Source organism: Rhinatrema bivittatum, unplaced genomic scaffold, assembly GCF_901001135.1.
Source record: "Rhinatrema bivittatum unplaced genomic scaffold, aRhiBiv1.1, whole genome shotgun sequence".
Classification (NCBI taxonomy): Eukaryota; Metazoa; Chordata; class Amphibia; order Gymnophiona; family Rhinatrematidae; genus Rhinatrema; species Rhinatrema bivittatum.
Genome location: NW_021820532.1, coordinates 399,677 through 425,119, shown reverse-complemented (window position 1 = coordinate 425,119; position 25,443 = coordinate 399,677). Strand labels below are relative to the sequence as shown.

The following is a 25,443-nucleotide window of genomic DNA, read 5'->3' as shown; positions in this document are numbered from 1 at the left end:
TGCATTGGCAGAGCTGTGTGTGAGGGTCTCAGTACTGGAATAGCAGGGGGTGCTGCAGGGCAGGAGTGAGGAGCATTGGCAGAGCTGTGTGTGAGGGTCTCAGTACTGGAATAGCAGGGGGTGCTGCAGGGCAGGAGTGAGGAGCATTGGCAGAGCTGTGTGTGAGGGTCTCAGTACTGGAATAGCAGGGGGTGGTGCAGGGCAGGAGTGAGGAGCATTGGCAGAGCTGTGTGTGAGGGTCTCAGTACTGGAATAGCAGGGGGTGCTGCAGGGCAGGAGTGAGGGGCATAGGCAGAGCTGTGTGTGAGGGTCTCAGTACTGGAATAGCAGGGGGTGCTGCAGGGCAGGAGTGAGGTGCATAGGCAGAGCTGTGTGTGAGGGTCTCAGTACTGGAATAGCAGGAGGTGCTGCAGGGCAGGAGTGAGGTGCATTGGCAGAGCTGTGTGTGAGGGTCTCAGTACTGGAATAGCAGGGGGTGCTGCAGGGCAGGAGTGAGGTGCATTGGCAGAGCTGTGTGTGAGGGTCTCAGTACTGGAATAGCAGGGGGTGCTGCAGGGCAGGAGTGAGGAGCATTGGCAGAGCTGTGTGTGAGGGTCTCAGTACTGGAATAGCAGGGGGGGCTGCAGGGCAGGAGTGAGGTGCATTGGCAGAGCTGTGTGTGAGGGTCTCAGTATTGGAATAGCAGAGGATGCTGCAGGGTAGGAGGGAGGTGCATGGGCAGAGCTGTGTGTGAGGGTCTCAGTATTGGAATAGCAGAGGATGCTGCAGGGTAGGAGGGAGGTGCATGGGCAGAGCTGTGTGTGAGGGTCTCAGTACTGGAATAGCAGGGGGTGCTGCAGGGCAGGAGTGAGGTGCATTAGCAGAGCTGTGTGTGAGGGTCTCAGTACTGGAATAGCAGGGGGTGCTGCAGGGCAGGAGGGAGGTGCATTGGCAGAGCTGTGTGTGAGGGTCTCAGTACTGGAATAGCAGGGGGTGCTGCAGGGCAGGAGTGAGGTGCATTGGCAGAGCTGTGTGTGAGGGTCTCAGTACTGGAATAGCAGGGGGTGCTGCAGGGTAGGAGGGAGGTGCATTGGCAGAGCTGTGTGTGAGGGCCTCTTGTCTCCCCCTTCATCTTTCCTATCCACGATTTTGCAGGATGTCCTTCCAGGAGTTTCTCAGACAGTTTTCTCGGTTGGAGATTTGTAACCTGACCCCAGATGCCCTGAGCAAGGACGGTGTGAGTAAGTGGCACACCACAGTCTATGATGGCACCTGGAGACGGGGGAGCACAGCTGGTGGCTGCAGGAACAATGCTGGTAAGAGCAGGTTCCCTGTATCTGTACCTATGCAATGTGCCCCTGTCCTGCACCCATGTGTGACTCCTTGTGCACCCTGTCAGCACCCATGACTGTGACTCCTTGTGCCCCCTGTCTGCACCCATGCACGGTGACTCCTTGTGCCGTCACTGACTGCACCCATGCACTGTGACTCCTTGTGCACCCTCTCTGCACCCATGCACAGTGACTCCTTGTGCCCCCTTTCTCAGATCCCATGCACAGTGACTCCTTGTGCCCCCTATCAGCACCCATGACTGTGACTCCTTGTGCCCCTTTTCAGCACCCGTGAACTGTGACTCCTTGTGCCCTCTGTCTGCACCCATGCACGGTGAATCCTTTTTCTCCCTCTGTCAGCACCCGTGCACTGTGACTCCTTGTGCTCCCTGTGCCAGCACCCGTGCACTGTGACTCCTTGTGCCCTCTCTGTCAGCATCCGTGCACTGTGACTCCTTGTGCCCTCTCTGTCAGCACCCGTGCACTGTGACTCCTTGTGCCCCCCTCTGTCAGCACCCGTGCATTGTGACTCCTTGTGCCCTCTCTGTTAGCACCCTTGCACTGTGACTCCTTGTGCTCCCTCTCTCTGCTCCCTTGCACTGTGACTCCTTGTGCTCCCTCTCTCTGCTCCCTTGCATTGTGACTCCTTGTGCTCCCTCTCTCTGCTCCCTTGCACTGTGACTCCTTGTGCTCCCTCTCTCTGCTCTCGTGCACTGTGACTCCTTGTGCTCCCTCTCTCTGCTCCCTTGCACTGTGACTCCTTGTGCTCCCTCTCTCTGCTCCCTTGCACTGTGACTCCTTGTGCACCCTCTCTCTGCTCCCTTGCACTGTGACTCCTTGTGCACCCTCTCTCTGCTCCCTTGCACTGTGACTCCTTGTGCTCCCTCTCTCTGCTCCCTTGCACTGTGACTCCTTGTGCTCCCTCTCTCTCTGCTCTCGTGCACTGTGACTCCTTGTGCCCCCTCTCTCTGCTCTCGTGCACTGTGACTCCATGTGCTCCCTCTCTCTGCTCCCTTGCACTGTGACTCCTTGTGCACCCTCTCTCTGCTCCCTTGCACTGTGACTCCTTGTGCTCCCACTCTCTGCTCCCTTGCACTGTGACTCCTTGTGCTCCCACTCTCTGCTCCCTTGCACTGTGACTCCTTGTGCTCCCTCTCTCTGTTCTCTTGCACTGTGACTCCTTGTGCTCCCTCTCTCTGCTCCCTTGCACTGTGACTCCTTGTGCACCCTCTCTCTGCTCCCTTGCACTGTGACTCCTTGTGCTCCCTCTCTCTGCTCCCTTGCACTGTGACTCCTTGTGCCCCCTCTCTCTGCTCTCTTGCACTGTGACTCCTTGTGCCCCCTCTGTCAGCACCCGTGCACTGTGACTCCTTGTGCTCCCTCTCTCTGCTCTCGTGCACTGTGACTCCTTGTGCTCCCTCTCTCTGCTCCCTTGCACTGTGACTCCTTGTGCTCCCTCTGTCAGCACCCGTGCACTGTGACTCCTTGTGCCCCCTCTCTCAGCACCCGTGCACTGTGACTCCTTGTGCTCCCTCTCTCTGCTCTCGTGCACTGTGACTCCTTGTGCTCCCTCTCTCTGCTCTCGTGCTCTGTGACTCCTTGTGCCCCCTCTCTCTGCTCTCATGCACTGTGACTCCTTGTGCCCCCTCTGTCAGCACCCGTGCACTGTGACTCCTTGTGCTCCCTCTCTCTACTCCCTTGCACTGTGACTCCTTGTGCTCCCTCTCTCTGCTCCCTTGCACTGTGACTCCTTGTGCTCCTTCTCTCTGCTCCCTTGCACTGTGACTCCTTGTGCTCCCTCTCTCTGCTCCCTTGCACTGTGACTCCTTGTGCTCCCTCTCTCTGCTCTCGTGCACTGTGACTCCTTGTGCTCCCTCTCTCTGCTCCCTTGCATTGTGACTCCTTGTGCACCCTCTCTCTGCTCCCTTGCACTGTGACTCCTTGTGCACCCTCTCTCTGCTCCCTTGCACTGTGACTCCTTGTGCTCCCTCTCTCTGCTCTCGTGCACTGTGACTCCTTGTGCACCCTCTCTCTGTTCCCTTGCACTGTGACTCCTTGTGCTCCCTCTCTCTGCTCCCTTGCACTGTGACTCCTTGTGCTCCCTCTCTCTGCTCTCGTGCACTGTGACTCCTTGTGCTCCCTCTCTCTGCTCCCTTGCACTGTGACTCCTTGTGCCCCCTCTCTCTGCTCCCTTGCACTGTGACTCCTTGTGCACCCTCTCTCTGCTCTCGTGCACTGTGACTCCTTGTGCTCCCTCTCTCTGCTCCCTTGCACTGTGACTCCTTGTGCCCCCTCTCTCTGCTCCCTTGCACTGTGACTCCTTGTGCACCCTCTCTCTGCTCTCGTGCACTGTGACTCCTTGTGCTCCCTCTGTCAGCACCTGTGCTCCCTCTCTCTGCTCTCGTGCACTGTGACTCCTTGTGCTCCCTCTCTCTGCTCTCGTGCACTGTGACTCCTTGTGCACCCTCTCTCTGTTCCCTTGCACTGTGACTCCTTGTGCTCCCTCTCTCTGCTCCCTTGCACTGTGACTCCTTGTGCTCCCTCTCTCTGCTCTCGTGCACTGTGACTCCTTGTGCTCCCTCTCTCTGCTCCCTTGCACTGTGACTCCTTGTGCCCCCTCTCTCTGCTCCCTTGCACTGTGACTCCTTGTGCTCCCTCTCTCTGCTCTCGTGCACTGTGACTCCTTGTGCTCCCTCTCTCTGCTCCCTTGCACTGTGACTCCTTGTGCACCCTCTCTCTGCTCCCTTGCACTGTGACTCCTTGTGCACCCTCTCTCTGCTCTCGTGCACTGTGACTCCTTGTGCTCCCTCTCTCTGCTCCCTTGCACTGTGACTCCTTGTGCACCCTCTCTCTGCTCCCTTGCACTGTGACTCCTTGTGCACCCTCTCTCTGCTCTCGTGCACTGTGACTCCTTGTGCTCCCTCTGTCAGCACCTGTGCTCCCTCTCTCTGCTCTCGTGCACTGTGACTCCTTGTGCACCCTCTCTCTGCTCCCTTGCACTGTGACTCCTTGTGCTCCCTCTCTCTGTTCCCTTGCATTGTGACTCCTTGTGCACCCTCTCTCTGCTCTCCTTGCACTGTGACTCCTTGTGCACCCTCTCTCTGCTCCCTTGCACTGTGACTCCTTGTGCTCCCTCTCTCTGCTCTCGTGCACTGTGACTCCTTGTGCACCCTCTCTCTGCTCCCTTGCACTGTGACTCCTTGTGCTCCCTCTCTCTGCTCCCTTGCACTGTGACTCCTTGTGCTCCCTCTCTCTGCTCTCGTGCACTGTGACTCCTTGTGCTCCCTCTCTCTGCTCTCGTGCACTGTGACTCCTTGTGCTCCCTCTCTCTGCTCCCTTGCACTGTGACTCCTTGTGCTCCCTCTCTCTGCTCCCTTGCACTGTGACTCCTTGTGCACCCTCTCTCTGCTCTCGTGCACTGTGACTCCTTGTGCTCCCTCTGTCAGCACCTGTGCTCCCTCTCTCTGCTCTCGTGCACTGTGACTCCTTGTGCACCCTCTCTCTGCTCCCTTGCACTGTGATTCCTTGTGCCCCCTCTGAGCACCCTACTCTTTTATGTGCTTTGGAGAGAATATAAAAAGCAGAGCTGAGCCCCAGGCCAGATGGTCCCGTTTCCGTCTGCCAGTGGCACAGGCACTCGTGAATCGCGATACCTTCCCACCTGGACAGTCCTCGTTCCCAGTTGCTACCTTCCCCAGCCCGGACACCTTGTTCCCTCTATATTTGGGAAGCATAAGCAGCGCCCTCGGTCTCCTGGGGTAGCTCGGGTAGAGTCAGTAGCTCTGTGTTTGAGATTCTGCTAGGGGTATGATGTTACACATGGTGATTGATTACTGATTTATTATTATCTTACCCAATGGTGATTGATGAGGCCAATTTTCAAAGAATTTAGGATCCTAAATTGGCTCCTTTGATAATTGACTAGAGGCTGATTGTGTAAATTTAGGATCCTGTGTTTGTGAATGCTTGTGTGTATATGTGCTGGGATCTCCCTCTGTGTCTGTGTCCCTGCATGTGTACGTGTGGGTCCTCGTGTATTGTGTGTGCATGCGTGTGTATATGCTGGGATCTCCCTCTGTGTCTATGTCCCTGCATGTGTACGTGTGGGTCCTCGTGTGTGCATGCGTGTGTATGTGCTGGGATCTCCCTCTGTGTCTGTGTCCCTGCATGTGTACGTGTGGGTCCTCGTGTGTTTGTGTGTGCATGAGTGTGTATGTGCTGGGATCTCCCTCTGTGTCTGTGTCCCTGCATGTGTACATGTGGGTCCTCGTGTGATTGTGCGTGCATGCGTGTGTATGTGCTGGGATCTCCCTCTGTGTCTATGTCCCTGCATGTGTACGTGTGGGTCCTCGTGTGTTTGTGTGTGCATGCGTGTGTATATGCTGGGATCTCCCTCTGTGTCTGTGTCCCTGCATGTGTACATGTGGGTCCTCATGTGTTTGTGTGTGCATGAGTGTGTATGTGCTGGGATCTCCCTCTGTGTCTGTGTCCCTGCATGTGTACATGTGGGTCCTCGTGTGTTTGTGTGTGCATGAGTGTGTATATGCTGGGATCTCCCTCTGTGTCTATGTCCCTGCATGTGTACGTGTGGGTCCTCGTGTGTTTGTGTGTGCATGAGTGTGTATGTGCTGGGATCTCCCTCTGTGTCTGTGTCCCTGCATGTGTACGTGTGGGTCCTCGTCTGTTTGTGTGTGCATGAGTGTATATGTGCTGGGATCTCCCTCTGTGTCTGTGTACGTGTAGGTCCTCGTGTATTTGTGTATGAGCTGGGATCTCCCTCTGTGTCTGTGTACATGTAGGTCCTCGTGTATTTGTGTATGTGCTGGGATCTCCCTCTGTGTCTGTGTACGTGTAGGTCCTCGTGTATTTGTGTATGAGCTGGGATCTCCCTCGGTGTCTGTGTACGTGTAGGTCCTCGTGTATTTGTGTATGTGCTGGGATCTCCCTCTGTGTCAATTTCCCTGCATGTGTACGTGTGGGTCCTTGTGTGTTTGTGTGTGCATGAGTGTGTATGTGCTGGGATCTCCCTCTGTGTCTATGTCCCTGCATGTGTACGTGTGGGTCCTCGTGTGTTTGTGTGTGCATGCGTGTGTATGTGCTGGGATCTCCCTCTGTGTCTGTGTCCCTGCATGTGTACGTGTGGGTCCTCGTGTATTTGTGTATGTGCTGGGATCTCCCTCTGTGTCTGTGTCCCTGCATGTGTACGTGTGGGTCCTCGTGTATTTGTGTATATGGTGGGATCTCCCTCTGTGTCTGTGTACGTGTAGGTCCTCGTGTATTTGTGTATGTGCTGGGATCTACCTCTGTGTCTGTGTCCCTGCATGTGTACGTGTAGGTCCTCGTGTATTTGTGTATGTGCTGGGATCTCCCTCTGTGTCTGTGTACGTGTAGGTCATCGTGTATTTGTGTATGTGCTGGGATCTCCCTCTGTGTCTGTGTCCCTGCATGTGTACGTGTAGGTCCTCGTGTATTTGTGTATGTGCTGGGATCTCCCTCTGTGTCTGTGTACGTGTAGGTCATCGTGTATTTGTGTATGTGCTGGGATCTCCCTCTGTGTCTGTGTCCCTGCATGTGTACTTGTGGGTCTTGGTGTGTTTGTGTGTGTGCTGGGATCTCCCTCTGTGTCTGTGTACGTGTAGGTCCTCCTGTATTTGTGTATGTGCTGAGATCTCCCTCTGTGTCTGTGTCCCTGCATGTGTACGTGTGGGTCCTCGTGTGTTTGTGTATGTGCTGGGATCTCCTGTGTCTGTGTACGTGTAGGTCCTCGTGTATTTGTGTATGTGCTGGGATCTCCTTCTGTGTCTGTGTACGTGTAGGTCCTCGTGTATTTGTGTATTTGTGTATGTGCAGGGATCTTCCTCTGTGTCTGTGTGTACGTGTAGGTCATCGTGTATTTGTGTATGTGCTGGGATCTCCCTCTGTGTCCCTGCATGTGTACGTGTAGGTTCTCCTGTATTTGTGTATGCGCTGGGATCTCCCTCTGTGTCTGTGTGTACGTGTAGGTCATCGTGTATTTGTGTATGTGCTGGGATCTCCCTCTGTGTCCCTGCATGTGTACGTGTGGGTCTTGGTGTGTTTGTGTGTGCATGAGTGTGTATGTGCTGGGATCTACCTCTGTGTCTGTGTCCCTGCATGTTTACGTGTGGGTCCTCGTGTGTTTATGCGTGTGTATGTGCTGGGATCTCCCTCTGTGTCTGTGTACGTGTGGGTCCTCGTGTGTTTGTGTATGTGCTGGGATCTCCCTCTGTGTCTGTGTACGTGTAGGTCCTCGTGTATTTGTGTATGAGCTGGGATCTCCCTCTGTGTCTGTGTACGTGTAGGTCCTCGTGTATTTGTGTATGTGGTGGGATCTACCTCTGTGTCTGTGTCCCTGCATGTGTACGTGTAGGTCCTCGTGTATTTGTGTATGTGCTGGGATCTCCCTCTGTGTCTGTGTCCCTGCATGTGTACGTGTAGGTCCTCCTTTATTTGTGTATGTGCTGGGATCTCCCTCTGTGTCTGTGTACGTGTAGGTCATCGTGTATTTGTGTATGTGCTGGGATCTCCCTCTGTGTCTGTGTCCCTGCATGTGTACGTGTGGGTCTTGGTGTGTTTGTGTATGTGCTGGGATCTCCCTCTGTGTCTGTGTACGTGTAGGTCCTCCTGCATTTGTGTATGTGCTGGGATCTCCCTCTGTGTCTGTGTCCCTGCATGTGTACGTGTGGGTCTTGGTGTGTTTGTGTATGTGCTGGGATCTCCCTCTGTGTCTGTGTAGGTCCTCCTGTATTTGTGTATGTGCTGGGATCTCCCTCTGTGTCTGTGTCCCTGCATGTGTACGTGTGGGTCCTCGTGTGTATGTGCTGGGATCTCCTGTGTCTGTGTACGTGTAGGTCCTCATGTATTTGTGTATGTGCTGGGATCTCCCTCTGTGTCTGTGTCCCTGCATGTGTACGTGTGGGTCCTCGTGTGTTTGTGTATGTGCTGGGATCTCCTTCTGTGTCTGTGTACGTGTAGGTCCTCGTGTATTTGTGTATGTGCTGGGATCTCCTTCTGTGTCTCTGTATGTGTAGGTCCTCGTGTATTTGTGTATGTGCTGGGATCTCCCTCTGTGTCTGTGTACGTGTGGGTCCTCGTGTATTTGTGTATGAGCTGGGATCTTCCTCTGTGTCTGTGTACGTGTAGGTCATCGTGTATTTGTGTATGTGCTGGGATCTCCCTCTGTGTCTGTGTCCCTGCATGTGTACGTGTAGGTCCTTGTGTATTTGTGTTTGTGCAGGGATCTCCCTCTGTGTCTGTGTCCCTGCATGTGTACGTGTAGGTTCTCCTGTATTTGTGTATGCGCTGGGATCTCCATCTGTGTCTGTGTATGTGTAGGTCATCGTGTATTTGTGTATGTGCTGGGATCTCCATCTGTGTCTGTGTACGTGTAGGTCCTCCTGTATTTGTGTATGTGCTGGGATCTACCTCTGTGTCTGTGTCCCTGCATGTTTACGTGTGGGTCCTCGTGTGTTTGTGCGTGTATGCATGTGTATGTGCTGGGATCTCCCTCTGTGTTTGTGTACGTGTGGGTCCTCGTGTGTTTGTGTATGTGCTGGGATCTCCCTCTGTGTCTGTGTACGTGTAGGTCCTCGTGTATTTGTGTATGAGCTGGGATCTCCCTCTGTGTCTGTGTACGTGTGGGTCCTCGTGTGTTTGTGTATGAGCTGGGATCTCCCTCTGTGTCTGTGTACGTGTCGGTCCTCGTGTGTTTGTGTATGTGCTGGGATCTCCCTCTGTGTCTGTGTACGTGTAGGTCCTCGGGTATTTGTGTATGAGCTGGGATCTCCCTCTGTGTCTGTGTACGTGTGGGTCCTCGTGTGTTTGTGTATGAGCTGGGATCTCCCTCTTTGTCTGTGTACGTGTGGGTCCTCGTGTGTTTGTGTATGTGGTGGGATCTCCCTCTGTGTCTGTGTACGTGTGGGTCCTCGTGTGTTTGTGTATGTGCTGGGATCTCCCTCTGTGTCTGTGTACGTGTAGGTCCTCGTGTATTTGTGTATGAGCTGGGATCTCCCTCTGTGTCTGTGTACGTGTGGGTCCTCGTGTGTTTGTGCGTGCATGTTGATACTGTCTGAGCCCCCGCCCTTGTCCTGTGGCTAGCACGGGCCCCGGGCTCCAGGCTATCTGAAGCAGCCTCCTCTTGTTCCTCTCTGCAGCCACTTTCTGGATTAACCCTCAGTTTAAGATCACCCTCCTGGAGGAAGATGATGACCCTGAGGACAACGAGCTGGCCTGCTCCTGCCTGCTGGCCCTCATGCAGAAGAACCGGCGGCAGGAGCGCCGGCTCGGGGGAGACCTCCATACCATCGGCTTCGCTGTCTACGAGGTATCGCCCTGTGCCGAGCGGCTCTTGCATGCTTAACCTGTGCAATTAACCTGACGTCGCTGACTTAGAACAAAGCCAGCCGTATTGTTTTATTGAACTTCGCGCTGCAGGAAAAACCTCAGGAGACTGACGCCCATCCCGACGGCTCTGCAGTGTTTCTTAAAGGGCCACAGCTAAATCTCCCTGAAAGTGAACCCCCAAGGAGTCCTGCAAGGCCCCCACTCACCGTCTATCAAGGTGGCACCGAGTCCAGAAGTTTAAAAAAAGATTTTAAGTTGCACGGCGATGCCGCACTTTATTCCCTAACCCCTGCGTTTTGCTGAAAAAGCCCTGCCCCAACCAAACTGCCCCTCCTTCTAACAAAATTAGACCCTGGTGGTCTAGGGTGTTCCCCAGACTCCCCCTACCTAACCGAAGCCCGGGTGGTTCCGGGCACCCCCCAGTTCCGGGCCGGTATGGGGCGAGGGAGGGGGGTAGAGAAGGGTTGGGGCATTGCCGTACAATTGAAAATGTTTATTTTGTAATTTCTGTGCTCTGTGCTGCATTGATAGGGGGTGGGGATGGGCAGTGGTCTCACAAGCCCCCGGGGTATGTTGGACCCTTTCAGGGCTGGGGGGTGTCTGTTTAAAACGACGGCGGTCCCCATGTGACGCCGGCCTCCACTGCGGGTGTTTGCAGCCTTTGATACGTTTTCATTTTTTTCTCGTGGAGTTTTTCCGTGATAAAAAGAAAACACTGCAATGTCGCCGTGTACATTGTCCAGGAGGAGCAGAATATCACAGAAGCACCCCCTAGGGTCTTTCACCCCCCTCCCACAATAAATCATCCCCTGAGTGTGCACCTCAGGCAGTGGAGGGGGAAGTGACTTGCCGAAGGTCACCAGGGGCAGCAGTGGGATCTGAAGCCTCCTGCACTGACCACCAGGCTGCTTTCCCCTCCTTTTTTGCTTGGGGAACAGTAGGGTGAAGCTCCGTAATTCAGCTCTGCACCGTTATTAGGGGACTTTCTGTGGACAGGGGCTATCTGTGTGGGGAACTGGAGGTGTAAGACATTTATTGGGGGTTCTGTCCTGCCTATGTGTCTTCCTGTCTGTCCGGCATTGTCTTTGACTCCTTGCTCTGTTCTGCCGGTCCCTTCCCGTGTCTCATGCTTGCGGCCCTCTTACTGGAGCAGTCGGCATCTGAGTGCGCTCTCTTCCAAGCAGGAAGGGACGGGGCGGTGTGTTGGGTGTCTGACAGCAGGAGGCGGGGATTTAAATGCTGATCCCTCATCCTTTTTGAAGCCGATCACGTCATGGGGAACATGGGCTTATAAAAGAGAATGTATTCCCAGCTCCATGCACATGTGCGCCATCTGGTGGTGACAGATCTGAACTGCAGGTGTGGAAGGATGAGCGTCTGCACTGCCTCTGTCTCCCCAGCTGATCCGTGCACTTGCACCTGTTAGGGCGTAAGGCTGCCGGGCCCAGAGCTTTCCTCCCAGTGCGATCCATGAGGAGACTCCTGAGGCCTGGCTGTCATCTGCAGATCATAGCTCCCCCTGTGTCCCCCCTCCATGTGTGTGCATCGTGATTCACCAGCCTCCTGCTTTCATTGATTGCTTCTCTCTCTCTCTCCTCTCTGCAGGTCCCTGATGAGGTAGGTGTCTGTCTGGATCCCTCAAAATCCTCTGCCCCGGGACTAAAAGCAAGGCATCTGCCGCTGAGTGACGCAGGCAGCAGAAGAGACCTCCCCTCTCCCTATCATCTGCTGAAACTAGTCCTCTAAACCAGAGACATAAAATGCAAAGCACGCCTAAGTACCCCCAGCCCTGGGAGGGGAGAGAGCCTGGCCAAAAGGGAAGGAAAGGGAGGGCAGGGGAGGAGGAATACGTGAGGCTGGCGAGGGAGGGGAGGAGGAATACGTGAGGCTGGCGAGGGAGGGGAGGAGGAATACGTGAGGCTGGCGAGGGAGGGGAGGAGGAATACGTGAGGCTGGCGAGGGAGGGGAGGAGGAATACGTGAGGCTGGCGAGGGAGGGGAGGAGGAATACGTGAGACTGGAGAGGGAGGGGAAGAGGAATATATGAGGCTGGCGAGGGAGGGGAGGAGGAATAAGTGAGGCTGGAGAGGGAGGGGTGGAGGAATACCTGAAGCTGGAGAGGGAGGGGAGGAGGAATACGTGAGGCTGGTGAGGGAGGGGTGAAGGAATACGTGAAGCTGGCGAGGGAGGGGAGGAGGAATACGTGAGGCTGGCGAGGGAGGGGAGGAGGAATACGTGAGGCTGGCGAGGGAGGGGAGGAGGAATACGTGAGGCTGGCGAGGTAGGGGAGGAGGAGTATTTGAAGGAGGAGAGGAGGAATACTTGAGGCTGGAGAGGGAGGTGAGGAGGAGTACTTGAGGCTGGAGAGGGAGGGGGAATACTTGAGGCTGGAGAGGGAGGGGAAGAGGAGTACTTGAGGCTGGAGAGGGAGGGGGGGAGGAGTACTTGAGGCTGGAGAGGGAGGGGAGGGAGGGGAGGAGGAATACTTGAGGCTGGAGAGGTAAGTGAGGAGGAGTACTTGAGGCTGGAGAGGTAAGTGAGGAGGAGTACTTGAGGCTGGAGAGGAAGGGGGAATACTTGAGGCTGGAGAGGGAGGGAAAGAGGAGTATTTGAGGCTGGAGAGGGAGGGGAGGAGGAGTACTTGAGGCTGGAGAGGGAGGGGAAGAGGAGTATTTGAGGCTGGAGAGGGAGGGGAGGAGGAGTACTTGAGGCTGGAGAGGGAGGGGGGGAATACTTGAGGCTGGAGAGGGAGGGGAAGAGGAGTATTTGAGGCTGGAGAGCAAGGGGAGGAGGAATACTTGAGGGAGGGGATGAGGGAAGAGGTAGCGTGAGACAGTGCCAGGGCGCAGGACTGCTATAGGAGCTGGGAATAGTAATCCTCTTGCACATGGGAGACTGCTGAGAATATTCTGCAGCATGGGGCAGAGGGCAGAGCGTCCTCGCTGCTAAAGGTGACGGGACTGGTGGGGCTCCCCCGCTGCTTCTCAATATTGTAATTGCCACATTACAAAGGAAAGTGTCCCTTTGCAGGTAGGGGGTGGGAGCCCCCTGGGAGGGGGGTAAATGTTGAAAGAGGACTCACAGGAAGCCTGGAAGATTGGCCCAGACTCTGGGGCGCACGGGTCCAGGGGCCGCCTACTGATTCCCAGCGCTGCTCTGAGCTTTCCATGTTTCTGTTTCTCCACTTCAGTTTAAGGGCTGCCAGAACGTGCACCTGAAGAAAGACTTTTTCCTGCGCCACCAGTCGTGTGCCCGCTCCGAGACCTTCATTAACCTCCGGGAGGTCAGCACGCAGGTCCGCCTGCCCCCGGGAGAGTACATTGTGGTGCCCTCCACCTTCGAACCGCACAAGGAAGGAGACTTCATCCTGAGAGTCTTCAGTGAGAAGCACTCAGAAACCGAGTGAGTGAGGCACAGGGGGGGAGAGAGACACCCAGACACCCCTGCACCTCCAGGGATGGAGAGAGCGAGACATCCAGGGAGTGAGGCCAGACAGGAAGGGGGAGAGAGACACCCAGACACCCCTGCACCTCAAGGGACGGAAGGAGAGAGACATCCAGGGAGTGAGGCACAGACAGGAAGGGGAGAGAGACACCCATGCACCTCCAGGGACCGAGAGAGCGAGACATCCAGGGAGTGAGGCCAGACAGGAAGGGGGAGAGAGACACCCAGACACCCCTGCACCTCAAGGGACGGAAGGAGAGAGACATCCAGGGAGTGAGGCACAGACAGGAAGGGGAGAGAGACACCCAGACACCCGTGTACCTCCAGGGACCGAGAGAGCGAGACATCCAGGGAGTGAAGCCAGACAGGAAGGGGGAGAGAGACACCCAGACACCCGTGTACCTCCAGGGACCGAGAGAGCGAGACATCCAGGGAGTGAGGCCAGACAGGAAGGGGGAGAGAGACACCCAGACACCCCTGCACCTCAAGGGACTGAAGGAGAGAGACATCCAGGGAGTGAGGCACAGACAGGAAGGGGAGAGAGACACCCAGACACCCGTGTACCTCCAGGGACCGAGAGCGAGACATCCAGGGAGTGAGGCCAGACAGGAAGGGGGAGAGAGACACCCAGACACCCGTGTACCTCCAGGGACCGAGAGAGCGAGACATCCAGGGAGTGAGGCCAGACAGGAAGGGGGAGAGAGACACCCAGACACCCCTGCACCTCAAGGGACTGAGGGAGAGAGACACCCAGGGAGTGAGGCACAGACAGGAAGAGGGAGAGAGACACCCCTGCACCTCAAGGGACTGAGGGAGAGAGACACCCAGGGAGTGAGACACAGACAGGAAGAGGGAGAGAGACACCCAGACACCCCTGCACCTCAAGGGACGGAGGGAGAGAGACATCCAGGGAGTGAGGCATAAAAAGGAAGGGGGAGAGAGACACCCAGACACCCCTGCACCTCAAGGGACTGAGGGAGAGAGACAGCCAGGGAGTGAGGCACGGACAGGAAGGGGGAGAGAGACACCCAGACACCCATGCACCTCAAGGGACTGAGGGAGAGAGACACCCAGGGAGTGAGGCATACAAAGGAAGGGGGAGCGAGACACCCAGACACCCCTGCACCTCCAGGGACTGAGGGAGAGAGACATCCAGGGAGTGAGGCACAGACAGGAAGGGGGAGAGAGACACCCAGACACCCGTGTACCTCAAGGGACTGAGGGAGAGAGACACCCAGGGAGTGAGGCACAGACAGGAAGGGGGAGAGAAAACCCCAGACACCCCTGCACCTCAAGGGACTGAGGGAGAGAGACACCCAGGGAGTGAGGCACAGACAGGAAGGGGGAGAGAAAACCCCAGACACCCCTGCACCGCAAGGGACTGAGGGAGAGAGACATCTAGGGAGTGAGGTGTACACGGGAAGGGGAAGACATACCCAGGGAGGAGGAGAGACACCCAGGAAGTGAGGTATACAAAGGAAGGGAGAGACACCCAGGGAGTGAGGCATATAAAGGAAGCGGGAGTGAGACACCCAGGGAGTGAGGCATACAAAGGAAGGGGGAGCGAGACACCTAGGGAGTGAGTCATAAAAAGGAAGGGGGAGCGAGACACCCTGGGAATGAGGCATACAAAGTAAGGGGAAGACATACCCAGTGAATGAGGCAGACCTAGGGAGGAGGAGAGACACCTAGGGAGTGAGGCACAGACAGGAAGGGGGAGAGGAACACCCAGACACCCCTGCACCTCAAGGGACTGAGGGAGAGAGACATCCAGGGAGTGAGGTGTAGACGGGAAGGGGAAGACATACCCAGGGAGGAGGAGAGACACCCAGGAAGTGAGGTATACAAAGGAAGGGGGAGTGAGACACCCAGGGAATGAGGCATAAAAAAGAAGGGGAAGAGACACCCAGGGAGTGAGGCATATAAAGGAAGGGGGAGCGAGACACCCAGGCAATGAGGCATAAAAAATAAGGGGGAGAGACACCCAGGGAGTGAGGTATACAAAGGAAGGGGGTGCGAGACACCCAGGGAAAGAGGCATAAAAAGGAAGGGGGAGCGAGACACCCAGGAAGTGAGGTGTACACAGGAAGGGGAAGACATACCCAGGGAGGAGGAAAGACACCGAGAGAGTGAGGCATACAAAGGAAGGGGGAACGAGACACTCAGGGAATGAGGCGTCCATAGGCAGCGAGAGAGAGATACCCAGTGAATGAAGCAGACATTCCTGCACCTCATGATGGGGGAGAGAGACATCTGGTGAGTGAGGTGTACACAGGAAAGGGAAGAGACACCCAGTGAGTGAGGCAGACCCAAGAAGGGGGAGAGACACCCAGTGAGTGAGGCGTCCACAGGCAGGGGGAGAGAGATACCCAGTGAATGAAGCAGACACCCTTTCACCTCGGGAAGGGTGAGAGACCTAGTGAGTGAGGCAGACATTCCCTGCATTTCAGAGGAAGGGGGAGAGACCCCCCGCGAGTGGCACATACACAGTGTGATATTTGCAGTGCTTTCTTTTCATAAGTAGGGTTGTTGCTGTTTTGTGCGTTGCCGGCTGTTAGTGCTCTTTTGGTGTGGCCAGTTTGTTACACAGATGCTGAGTGTGTATTTATTGCAGGGTTTTGTGTTACTTCACAGAAAGCCTGGTAGTGGAGGGACTTTGTGTTGCTAATACGGAGGGGACTAATACTGAGTAATGTGTACAACATGCATCTGAAGGACAGGGTAAGGGCGAGGGAGACTGGCACTGAGTGACGTATACACAATACGTCCCAGGGACGGGAAGGAAATGAGAGAGGGAGACTTGCACAGAGTGACAGGTACACCATGCGTCCAGGGAAAGGGAGACTGGCACTGAGTGAGGTGTACACCATGCGTCCAGGGAAAGGGAGACTGGCACTGAGTGAGGTGTACACCATGCGTCCAGGGAAAGGGAGACTGGCACTGAGTGAGGTGTACACCATGCGTCCAGGGAAAGGGAGACTGGCACTGAGTGAGGTGTACACCATGCGTCCAGGGAAAGGGAGACTGGCACTGAGTGAGGTGTACACCATGCGTCCAGGGAAAGGGAGACTGGCACTGAGTGAGGTGTACACCATGCGTCCAGGGAAAGGGAGACTGGCACTGAGTGAGGTGTACACCATGCGTCCAGGGAAAGGGAGACTGGCACTGAGTGAGGTGTACACCATGCGTCCAGGGAAAGGGAGACTGGCACTGAGTGAGGTGTACACCATGCGTCCAGGAAAAGGGAGACTGGCACTGAGTGAGGTGTACACCATGCGTCCAGGGAAAGGGAGACTGGCACTGAGTGAGGTGTACACCATGCGTCCAGGGAAAGGGAGACTGGCACTGAGTGAGGTGTACACCATGCGTCCAGGGAAAGGGGAGACTGGCACTGAGTGAGGTGTACACCATGCGTCCAGGGAAAGGGAGACTGGCACTGAGTGAGGTGTACACCATGCGTCCAGGGAAAGGGAGACTGGCACTGAGTGAGGTGTACACCATGTGTCCAGGGAAAGGGAGACTGGCAGTGAGTGACGTGTATGTGTGTCCCAGGGACGAGGGAGAGAGACCGACAGTGTCTGACAGCACCTTGCTCAGTTGAAGGCGGGATTCCTTTGCTGCAGGGAGGGTTGGGCTCCCTCTCCCTGTTTACTGATCTTTGACTCTTCCGGCCCCTGATTAACTTCCTGTGTCTCTTGTGACCCCTGGTTCTTCACGTTTCTCTGTCTCCTTTCTCCCCAGGGAGCTGGATGAGGAGATCAGTGCTGATTTGCCTGATGAGGTAAGGTTCAGTCTTTGGATCTTTGACGCTCCTATGAAATTTTCCTCACTGAATCCTGTAGGGCTCACATGTTCCCTAATCGGTTGCCTCCATGTAGAGTCCTGAATTGGCTCTCCTGCTGGTCCCGCAGGTGGTAGGGGGCGTCCCCTGACAGGGGCTCTCACAGCATGGCCGGAGATGCCCCCAACAGTAATAGGGAGAGAAGGGAATCCAAGGTTTTAGTTTCTGTAAAGAAAGCGCTGGGTGACATTTTCTTGCTAAAATCTTCCTGACCCGCCCTGAGTAAGGAGCCCGTCTCGGCTCTCCTAAGTTAGGGGCGGTCTCGAATAGCCCGTGCTGGTCGCTACCTACACGGGTGCCTTTAACCCGCGCCGTTTCCCTGGGAGAAGACGTGCAAAGATCGTGCGCAGGAAACTCCCGCGTGCTTCCTCCTGCTATTCGTGTGGATGGGCGAGGGAGGGTGAAACAGTCCCTTCCCTGTACGTACCAGGATCAGTCCAGGACACCTGGGTTGTGACCCCGCACCAGTAGATGGAGACAGAGCAAAACTTGTGGGTGGAGCTACATATGCTCCTGTGCCTGCCACAGCCCCTCAGTCTTACTCTGTCTCCAGTAGGTGGTGCAGGTGTAGTCACAGCCTCTAGGTGCCCTGAAGACTGTTGCTTATTTAGTCAGGGTTATATTATTTCTTTTGAGTCCAGTTTATTGTTAAGTTAATTTTGTTATACTATTTCTGGTTAGAATAGTTTAAAAAAAAAAACAAAAAACAAAACTGTCCGTCCTTCCTCCCAGGGGGGTGGGAAGGTTCTGAGAGGACCATCCCCCCCTGGTTGAGGCCGCTGCTGAGGGTCGAGGACCCGAACTACCAAAGCAGCAGCGTCGGGGGTGACACCGGGGAGCCCGGTTCACTCACCCCCAACAGGAGCAGGAGCCCCAGGACCCTGGACAGCGGCAGGTTTGATTTAAAAAAAAAAAAAAAAGTGTATTTTATTTTTCTTTGTTTTGAGCCGGCTCTCCGTTTTCTTTTCGCCGGGGGGAAAAGGTCCTCGGTTCGTTGAAGGGAGGGGAGTTTTTCGGCGTTTTAAAGATATTTTTCTTTTATCTTTTATTTTCTTCACATTCCCGCCGTGACTGAAACGATGCCTCGGGGTACAATTTGCCGCGCTTGCGGCTCGGCGCGCGCGCGGCTTTCCCGTGAGGGAATCTGTTCCGCCTGTGTTCCGGGCGGGGAGGGACCGTCTAGAACAGGCAGGGGGGTCCGTTCCCGGTCGGTGCGGTCGCCGTTGCGCGCTCCCGCCGCGTCTGTCACCCCAGCTGATCCCTTCCCGCTCAGCGCCGGAGCGGCGGCCATCTTGGCTTCGGTTCAGGAAGTTAGGAGGGAACCTGCAGGGGATTCTACCGCGCCTCCCGCGTTGTCGCCTCAGCATCGGCCTTCGGGGGGGGCTTCCATCGAAGGGGCTGAGTCCCCGGATGAGGATGGCAATGACACAGTCACCTCAGACTCGGAGTCCTCTTTTTCGGCGGATTTTGCCCTCCTGCTGCGCAAAGTTTTAAAATACAAGGGCCGCAGGGGCAAGGAGCTGCATTGCCACTCCAAAAAGGATACCCCGAGGAAGAAAAAATCCCGGGATGACCCTGCCACAGTAAAACGAACACCAAGAGGTGTCCCGCAAGATACAGATACCGACTCCACCTCACAAGATGAGGTGGATCCGCCCGATGAGCCCCTGAAGGGGGCCGATGGTGCGTCAGGGGACAATTCTGCCCAGTCGGGGCCGGGCAAACCTTCGCAAGCCGGTGATGGGGACGACCCAAAGGTTGTACGCCTTTTCCGAAGGGACGAGCTGTCCCCGCTTATCCCGGCAATTCTCAACGAGTTAGGGCTTGAAGCCCCACCGACAGTCTCTCGCCCCGGAGCCACTATGGACCCAGTCCTGCTGGGACTCACTGGTCCAGCGGTAGCCTTCCCATTCCATTTTTCAGCGTCAGACATTTTGTTTCGGGAGTGGGACACTCCTGAGCTGGGACTGAAGGTAACCAAAGCAATGGATAAGCTCTACCCCCTACCGGAGGACGCACTTGAACTTCTTCGGCTTCCAAAGGTGGATTCAGCAGTGTCGGCGGTAACGAAACGTTCCACGATTCCGGTCACTGGAGCTACAGCCCTTAGAGACATACAGGACAGGAAGCTGGAGGTACAGCTCAAGAAGATCTTTGAGGTCTCAGCATTGGGGGTCCGGGCTGCTATCTGCAGCAACTATGCCATGCGGGCTAGTTTGCGATGGACCCAAGTTTTACAGGCCAATGAAGGTCTTTCTCCTGAAGAGGCCACACAGGCGGACCGCCTAGAGGCCGCCATTGCTTATGGTGCGGATGCTCTTTATGATCTACTACGTACTTCGGCTAGATCCATGGTCTCTGCTGTCTCGGCACGCCGCTTGCTTTGGCTTCGCAATTGGGCGGCTGATGGATCCTCCAAGGCTCACCTTGGAGCCCTGCCCTTCAAGGGAAAGTTGTTATTCGGTAAAGAATTGGATGATCTGATGCTTTCTCTTGGAGAGAACAGAGCTTTTAAACTCCCAGAAGACAGGTCCAGAACCCGGTCTTCTTATTCGGCCAGATCCCGGTTTCGAGGTAACAAGAGATCTCGTCCACAGAGGTCCTCGGGTCCGTCTTATCGCTCGACTTCTTCCCGGTCTTCTTCGTGGACACAGTCCTTTCGGGGGAAATGTTACGGCAGACAGGGAGGCACCCTGTCCAGCACGGGGCCCAAAGCCTCTCAATGAGATACGGCAGGTCCATTCCTTGCAGCAGCCGCAGGCCTCCGTTCCAAACGTAGGGGCGAGGTTGTCCTTGTTCTTCAAGGAATGGGCCAAAATAACGTCCGATCAGTGGGTCCTCAACGTCATAAGGCACGGTTACGCGTTAGATTTTGTACGGACTCCAGCAGACAAGTTCCTGATGTCGCCCTGCAAGTGCCCCAAAAAGACGACGGCAGTGCTAAGCACCCTCCGGCGCCTGGAAGATTTAGGAGCAATCGTCCCCGTTCCTCCCAATCAGCAAGGCACAGGTCGTTATTCCATTTACTTCATCGTGCCGAAGAAGGATGGCACGTCCCGACCAATTTTGGATCTCAAAGGAGTAAACAAATGTCTGCGTATTCCACACTTCAAGATGGAAACGATTCGGTCAGTGATTGCCTCGGTTCGTCCAGGCGAATTCATGGCCTCCTTAGACCTCACGGAGGCGTACCTCCACGTCGGAATTCAGCCGTCTTTCCAGAGGTTTCTCAGATTTTGCATCTTGGGCAGACACTACCAATTTCGGGCTCTTCCCTTCGGCCTCGCCACGGCTCCGAGAACATTTACAAAGGTGATGGTAGTGGTGGCGGCCCACCTTCGACGAGAGGGGTTCCTGGTGCACCCCTACTTGGACGATTGGCTGATTCGGGCCAAGTCCGAGACCTCTTGCCGTCAGGCGGTAGCCAGAGTCCTCCAGTTGTTGCAGACCTTAGGTTGGGTTGTCAATCTCAACAAGAGTCAGCTTGTTCCTACCCAGTCCTTGGAATACCTGGGAGCTCTATTCGACACGAAGCAGGGCAAGGTATTTCTGTCCACGGATCGTGCACGCAAGCTTCAGTGTCAAGTGCGTCGATTATTAAGTCTTCAGCTGCCGCTGGTTTGCGATTATCTGACGGTTCTGGGATCTATGGCATCCACACTGGCGTTGGTTCCTTGGGCTTTTGCTCATCTACGACCATTACAATATGCGTTGCTCTCCCGATGGAAGCCGGTGTCAGAAGAGTTCCACCTACCACTTCCACTCACGACTCAGGCGCGGGAGAGTCTTCACTGGTGGCTCGATCCGGTTCATCTCACTTGCGGAGTGTCTCTGTTGGTCCCCGACTGGACAGTGGTGACGACGGATGCCAGTCTCTCCGGTTGGGGAGCGGTCTGCCTAGACAAGTCGGTACAGGGCCGGTGGTCCTCCATCCAGTCGCAGTGGTCCATCAACCGTCTGGAAACCAGAGCGGTGCGCCTGGCTCTGCAAGCCTTCCTCCCGTTGGTCCAAGGGAAGGCGGTCCGTGTGTTGTCGGACAATGCAACAACAGTATCATACATCAATCGCCAAGGGGGGACAAGAAGTCCACTTGTGGCGGAAGAGGCAAAGCTTCTGATGAGCTGGGCAGAGCGCCATCTCAACTCCATAGCAGCGGCTCACATTGCCGGGGTCGACAATGTTCAGGCGGACTTCCTCAGTCGACACCATCTCGACCCCGGGGAATGGGAGCTGACGGAAGATGCCTTTCGTCTCATTTGCGATCGGTGGGGGCTGCCCCACATGGACCTGATGGCCACGTGGCACAACGCGAAGGCTCCTCGGTTTTACAGTCGACGTCGAGAGCGAGGAGCCGAGGGCGTCGATGCGCTGGTTCTTCCTTGGCCAACCAACGTGTTGCTGTACGTATTCCCTCCGTGGCCAATGATAGGCAAGATCTTAAGGCGCATAGAGTTGCACCCGTCCAACGTGATCATGGTAGCACCGGAGTGGCCACGGCGCCCTTGGTTTGCGGATCTCGTTCAGCTGTCGGTGGATGCTCCCCTTCGGCTACAGGGGTTTCCGGGGCTCCTTCGTCAGGGCCCCGTTTGTTTGGAGGATGCGGATCACTTTTGTCTCGCGGCATGGCTTTTGAGAGGCAACGTCTAAAGAAAAAAGGCTATTCAGATGCGGTGATTGCCACGTTACTGCGGTCCAGAAAGCAGTCTACGTCCTTGGCTTATGTACGTGTCTGGGTAGTTTTTGAGGAGTGGTGTGTCAGCCGAGGGCTAGATCCCATTTCCACTTCCGTCTCTGATATTCTGGCCTTTCTTCAGGCCGGCCTAGCCAAAGGGCTTTCATGTAGTACCCTTCGTGTACAGGTGGCAGCGATTGGTTGTTTGCGGGGTAAGGTTCGCGGTTCCTCTCTGGCCCTGCATCCCGATATCTCTCGTTTTCTTCGGGGGGCTAAACATCTTCGCCCACCACTACATCATCCATGTTCTTCCTGGAATCTTAATTGGGTCCTTTCTTCTTTGTCTGCGGCTCCGTTCGAACCCTTAAAACGGTCTACTCTTAAGGATCTTACTTTAAAGACCGTTTTCCTGGTTGCGATTACCTCGGCTCGGAGAGTCTCGGAATTACAGGCTTTGTCTTGTCGGGAGCCATTCCTGCGGATTTCAGATGCGGGAGTTTCCCTGCGAACGGTTCCGTCTTTTTTGCCAAAAGTGGTGTCACCGTTTCATTTGAACCAGTCTATTGAGCTCCCTGCTTTCGCAGGTGCTGAATACTCGGACTCGCAATGGAAAGAATTGCGGAAGTTGGATGTGCGGAGGGTCCTCCTCTGTTATCTAGAAGTCACTAACCCTTTCCGGGTGTCCGATCATCTCTTTGTTCTATTCTCGGGTCCAAAGAAAGGGGGCCCGGCTTCCAGGACGACAATCGCACGGTGGCTTAAAGAGGCCATCAGCTCAGCGTACGTGTTACGAGGGAAGCCTATCCCGAACGGTCTCAGGGCTCATTCGACAAGAGCTCATGCTGCGTCTTGGGCGGAATCTTCTCAGGTTTCGCCTCAAGAGATTTGTAGGGCAGCTACCTGGAAGTCCTTACATACCTTCATTAGACACTATCGGTTGGATGTTCAGGCTGCGGATTCTGGGGGTTTTGGAGAGAGGGTACTCCGAGCGGGACTCTCTTCTTCCCACCCTCGGTAATTTAGCTCTGGTACATCCCAGGTGTCCTGGACTGATCCTGGTACGTACAGGGAAAGGAAAATTAGTTTCTTACCTGATAATTTTCGTTCCTGTAGTACCAAGGATCAGTCCAGGATCCCGCCCGTACTGTTCTGAAGAAACGGAGAGTCCGCTCATTTCTTTGTTAACTATTCCGGTTATTGCTTCGTTCCCTCGTTTTGGGGTTCTGTTCCAGTTGGGGGTCCTTGAATGGCTCCCTGTTAAGGTTAGTTATTTAGTTTGATTGTTCTATTTTTTTGTCTACTTTGACATTACGTATGACTGAGGGGCTGTGACTGGCACAGGAGCATATGTAGCTCCGCCCACAAGTTTTGGTCTGTCTCCATCTACTGGTGCGGGGTCACAACCCAGGTGTCCTGGACTGATCCTTGGTACTACAGGAACGAAAATTATCAGGTAAGAAACTAATTTTCCTTTACTTTTGAAGGTGCCGTGCTGGTTTTCTGCTCCGGGGACCGTCTCTCCATAGTCCTGCTAGAGGTGCGCCCGCTGTGAAAGTCCACCGGGCAGCCGTTTTACGCCTACTGCTGCTAGGAATCATCTCTAAAGTGCCGCGCTGTGCGGTCCCTGCTCCAGGGAGCTTACGGTCTACTCAAGACAAACGTCCCTGACCATGGAGAGTCTGTGGGAAGAGCTTTTATTGCATACAAGTGGTTAGGATTTAAAAGCGGCCTGAACAGGGTGAATTTTTAGAGCGGAGAGGGCTCGTGGCGCACGGACTCAGGAAGCCTGTTCCCGACACACAACTCAGGAAAGTGCAGCGTGGGGATTTGACGGTGGAGGAAAAGGCACGGATAAGGGTGGAGTTCATGAGGAAGTGGGTGGGGAGAGAGAAGAGGCGAGTAAGGGAAGCTTGGCCCGCAGGTGAGGCACTGGGTTCAGCTGCAGGAGTCTCCCTTTAAAAGTCCACATCTCAGGTCTTTCTCCTTGCGCCAGGTGAACACGTGAGCTCTGGAGGTGAAGGGGCCGATGTAATCTCCCCAGCCTCACCCGCCGCGCCTGAGCTTGTGTTGGTGCAGCGGGCACTGCCCAGAGAGGGTCACCCTTTCTCCAGGACCCAGGCGGGGGCTACTGGAGCTTCAGTACTCGAATGATTTATCTGAGCACCCGGAACAGGAGAGGATAAACCTGCAGTCTTCTCGCCCGCAGGCCCATTGTTTGGAGGATAATTAGATTAGAAAATAAAACGTGGACAGTTACACCTGGAACGAGGGACAGGTTTGGGCGAGGGGAGGGGGAGGGAAAAGCCCAAGCTTCACCCATTGCGCCACGGCGAGACGTTAGTGCTCGGAGCGAGGGCCCATGATCGGACGAGGGCCGTCGCGGTAGTGAGGGGATTAAAGGAAGTCGGAAGGGATATAAAATAGGCAAGTGAAGACTCAAGGCACCAGATCCAGCCCTGGCTCTAACCGAGCTGGAAACTCAAAGGGCTGGGGGGGGAAAAAGCAAAGTTTTGTCTGAATGGTGAATATGAAGAGGCCAATTTACAGACTTCATTGTCGGGCAAGGTCCACAGTGCTTTGCTCCTTCCCCCTCCCCCCTCTCCACCCCCGTGCGGCTGTTCTGTTTGTAATCCCCACCTGCCTCGGTCTCAGGAGATGGCATGGACGAGGCAGTGCCTGTATTTGGTCTCAGGAGATGGCATGGACGAGGCAGTGCCTGTATTTGGTCTCAGGAGATGGCATGGACGAGGCAGTGCCTGTATTTGGTCTCAGGAGATGGCATGGACGAGGCAGTGCCTGTATTTGGTCTCAGGAGATGGCATGGACGAGGCAGTGCCTGTATTTGGTCTCAGGAGATGGCATGGACGAGGCAGTGCCTGTATTTGGTCTCAGGAGATGGCATGGACGAGGCAGTGCCTGTATTTGGTCTCAGGAGATGGCATGGACGAGGCAGTGCCTGTATTTGGTCTCAGGAGATGGCATGGACGAGGCAGTGCCTGTATTTGGTCTCCTGCTATTGCCTAAGGAGGCAGAGGGAAGCATTTGTTTTCAGCAGGTGGGGCCCGCTGAGCCTTCCCAGCCGTGCTGCGTCTTCATCCTCCTGCAGAGAAAGCAGTGCGTATAACTCGACTGCCTTTGAGCCCCCTCGTTCTGCAGGGTCCTGCAAAGTGGACAGGGGTTAGTCTGGCTGTTTATATGTTGGTTGCATCGGAGAGAGACCTCTCTGCTGGGTCAGTGTTTGCATGGTGCCGGCTCTTATGGCAAGTTTACACCGTGCAATATATTACTTTTCAAATTAGAGAAGTCCACTGTGATGTTCCTAAGAAACGGAAGCATTTCTATTCAAAGGAGGGTACCTTATTTGCATCTATGAATTGCCCAATTGCTTATAACCTTGGCAGAGAGGATAGATAATGAATACAAAGCAATCACTTAGTGCTGTTGTTACCGTTGATGCTTTTTCAATACAGTGTTTTTTGGAGAAAAAATGCTGTAGGAATGTGCATTTATTTTATAACAAATGGTAATCGGAACTGAATCAGGCATTTTTGTTTTGGTTTGTTTTAACTTGAAACGAATGCACAGTCCCTCTGAAAAATTTCTGGTTCATTCATTTTGGGAAAATAGTGTGCACTGAATCAGGCATTTTTGTTTTGATTTGTTTTAACTTGAAACGAATGCACAGTGGTGCACACTATTTTTTTGAAACAAACAAAAAGGAAAAATGAAGGGAAAATGCCCATGAAACAAAAAATACAAAACAAAGAAAAATGATTGAAAACAAAGCAAATGAAAAAACCCCTTCCCTGCACATCT

At 54.8% G+C, this 25,443-nt stretch overlaps 1 protein-coding gene across 1 annotated transcript in view; it reads left to right on the top strand.

Annotated features, from left to right (window-relative positions):
* The window catches only part of LOC115081702 (calpain-1 catalytic subunit-like), a gene marked incomplete at its 5' end in the record, with an annotated part of 99,159 nt that overhangs the window by 33,224 nt on the left and 40,492 nt on the right, over positions 1-25,443 (top strand). The window contains 4 exon segments of the mRNA XM_029586122.1: positions 9,482-9,651; positions 11,277-11,288; positions 12,861-13,072; positions 16,856-16,895. Of these exon segments, the coding sequence (XP_029441982.1) occupies positions 9,482-9,651; positions 11,277-11,288; positions 12,861-13,072; positions 16,856-16,895 (434 nt within the window).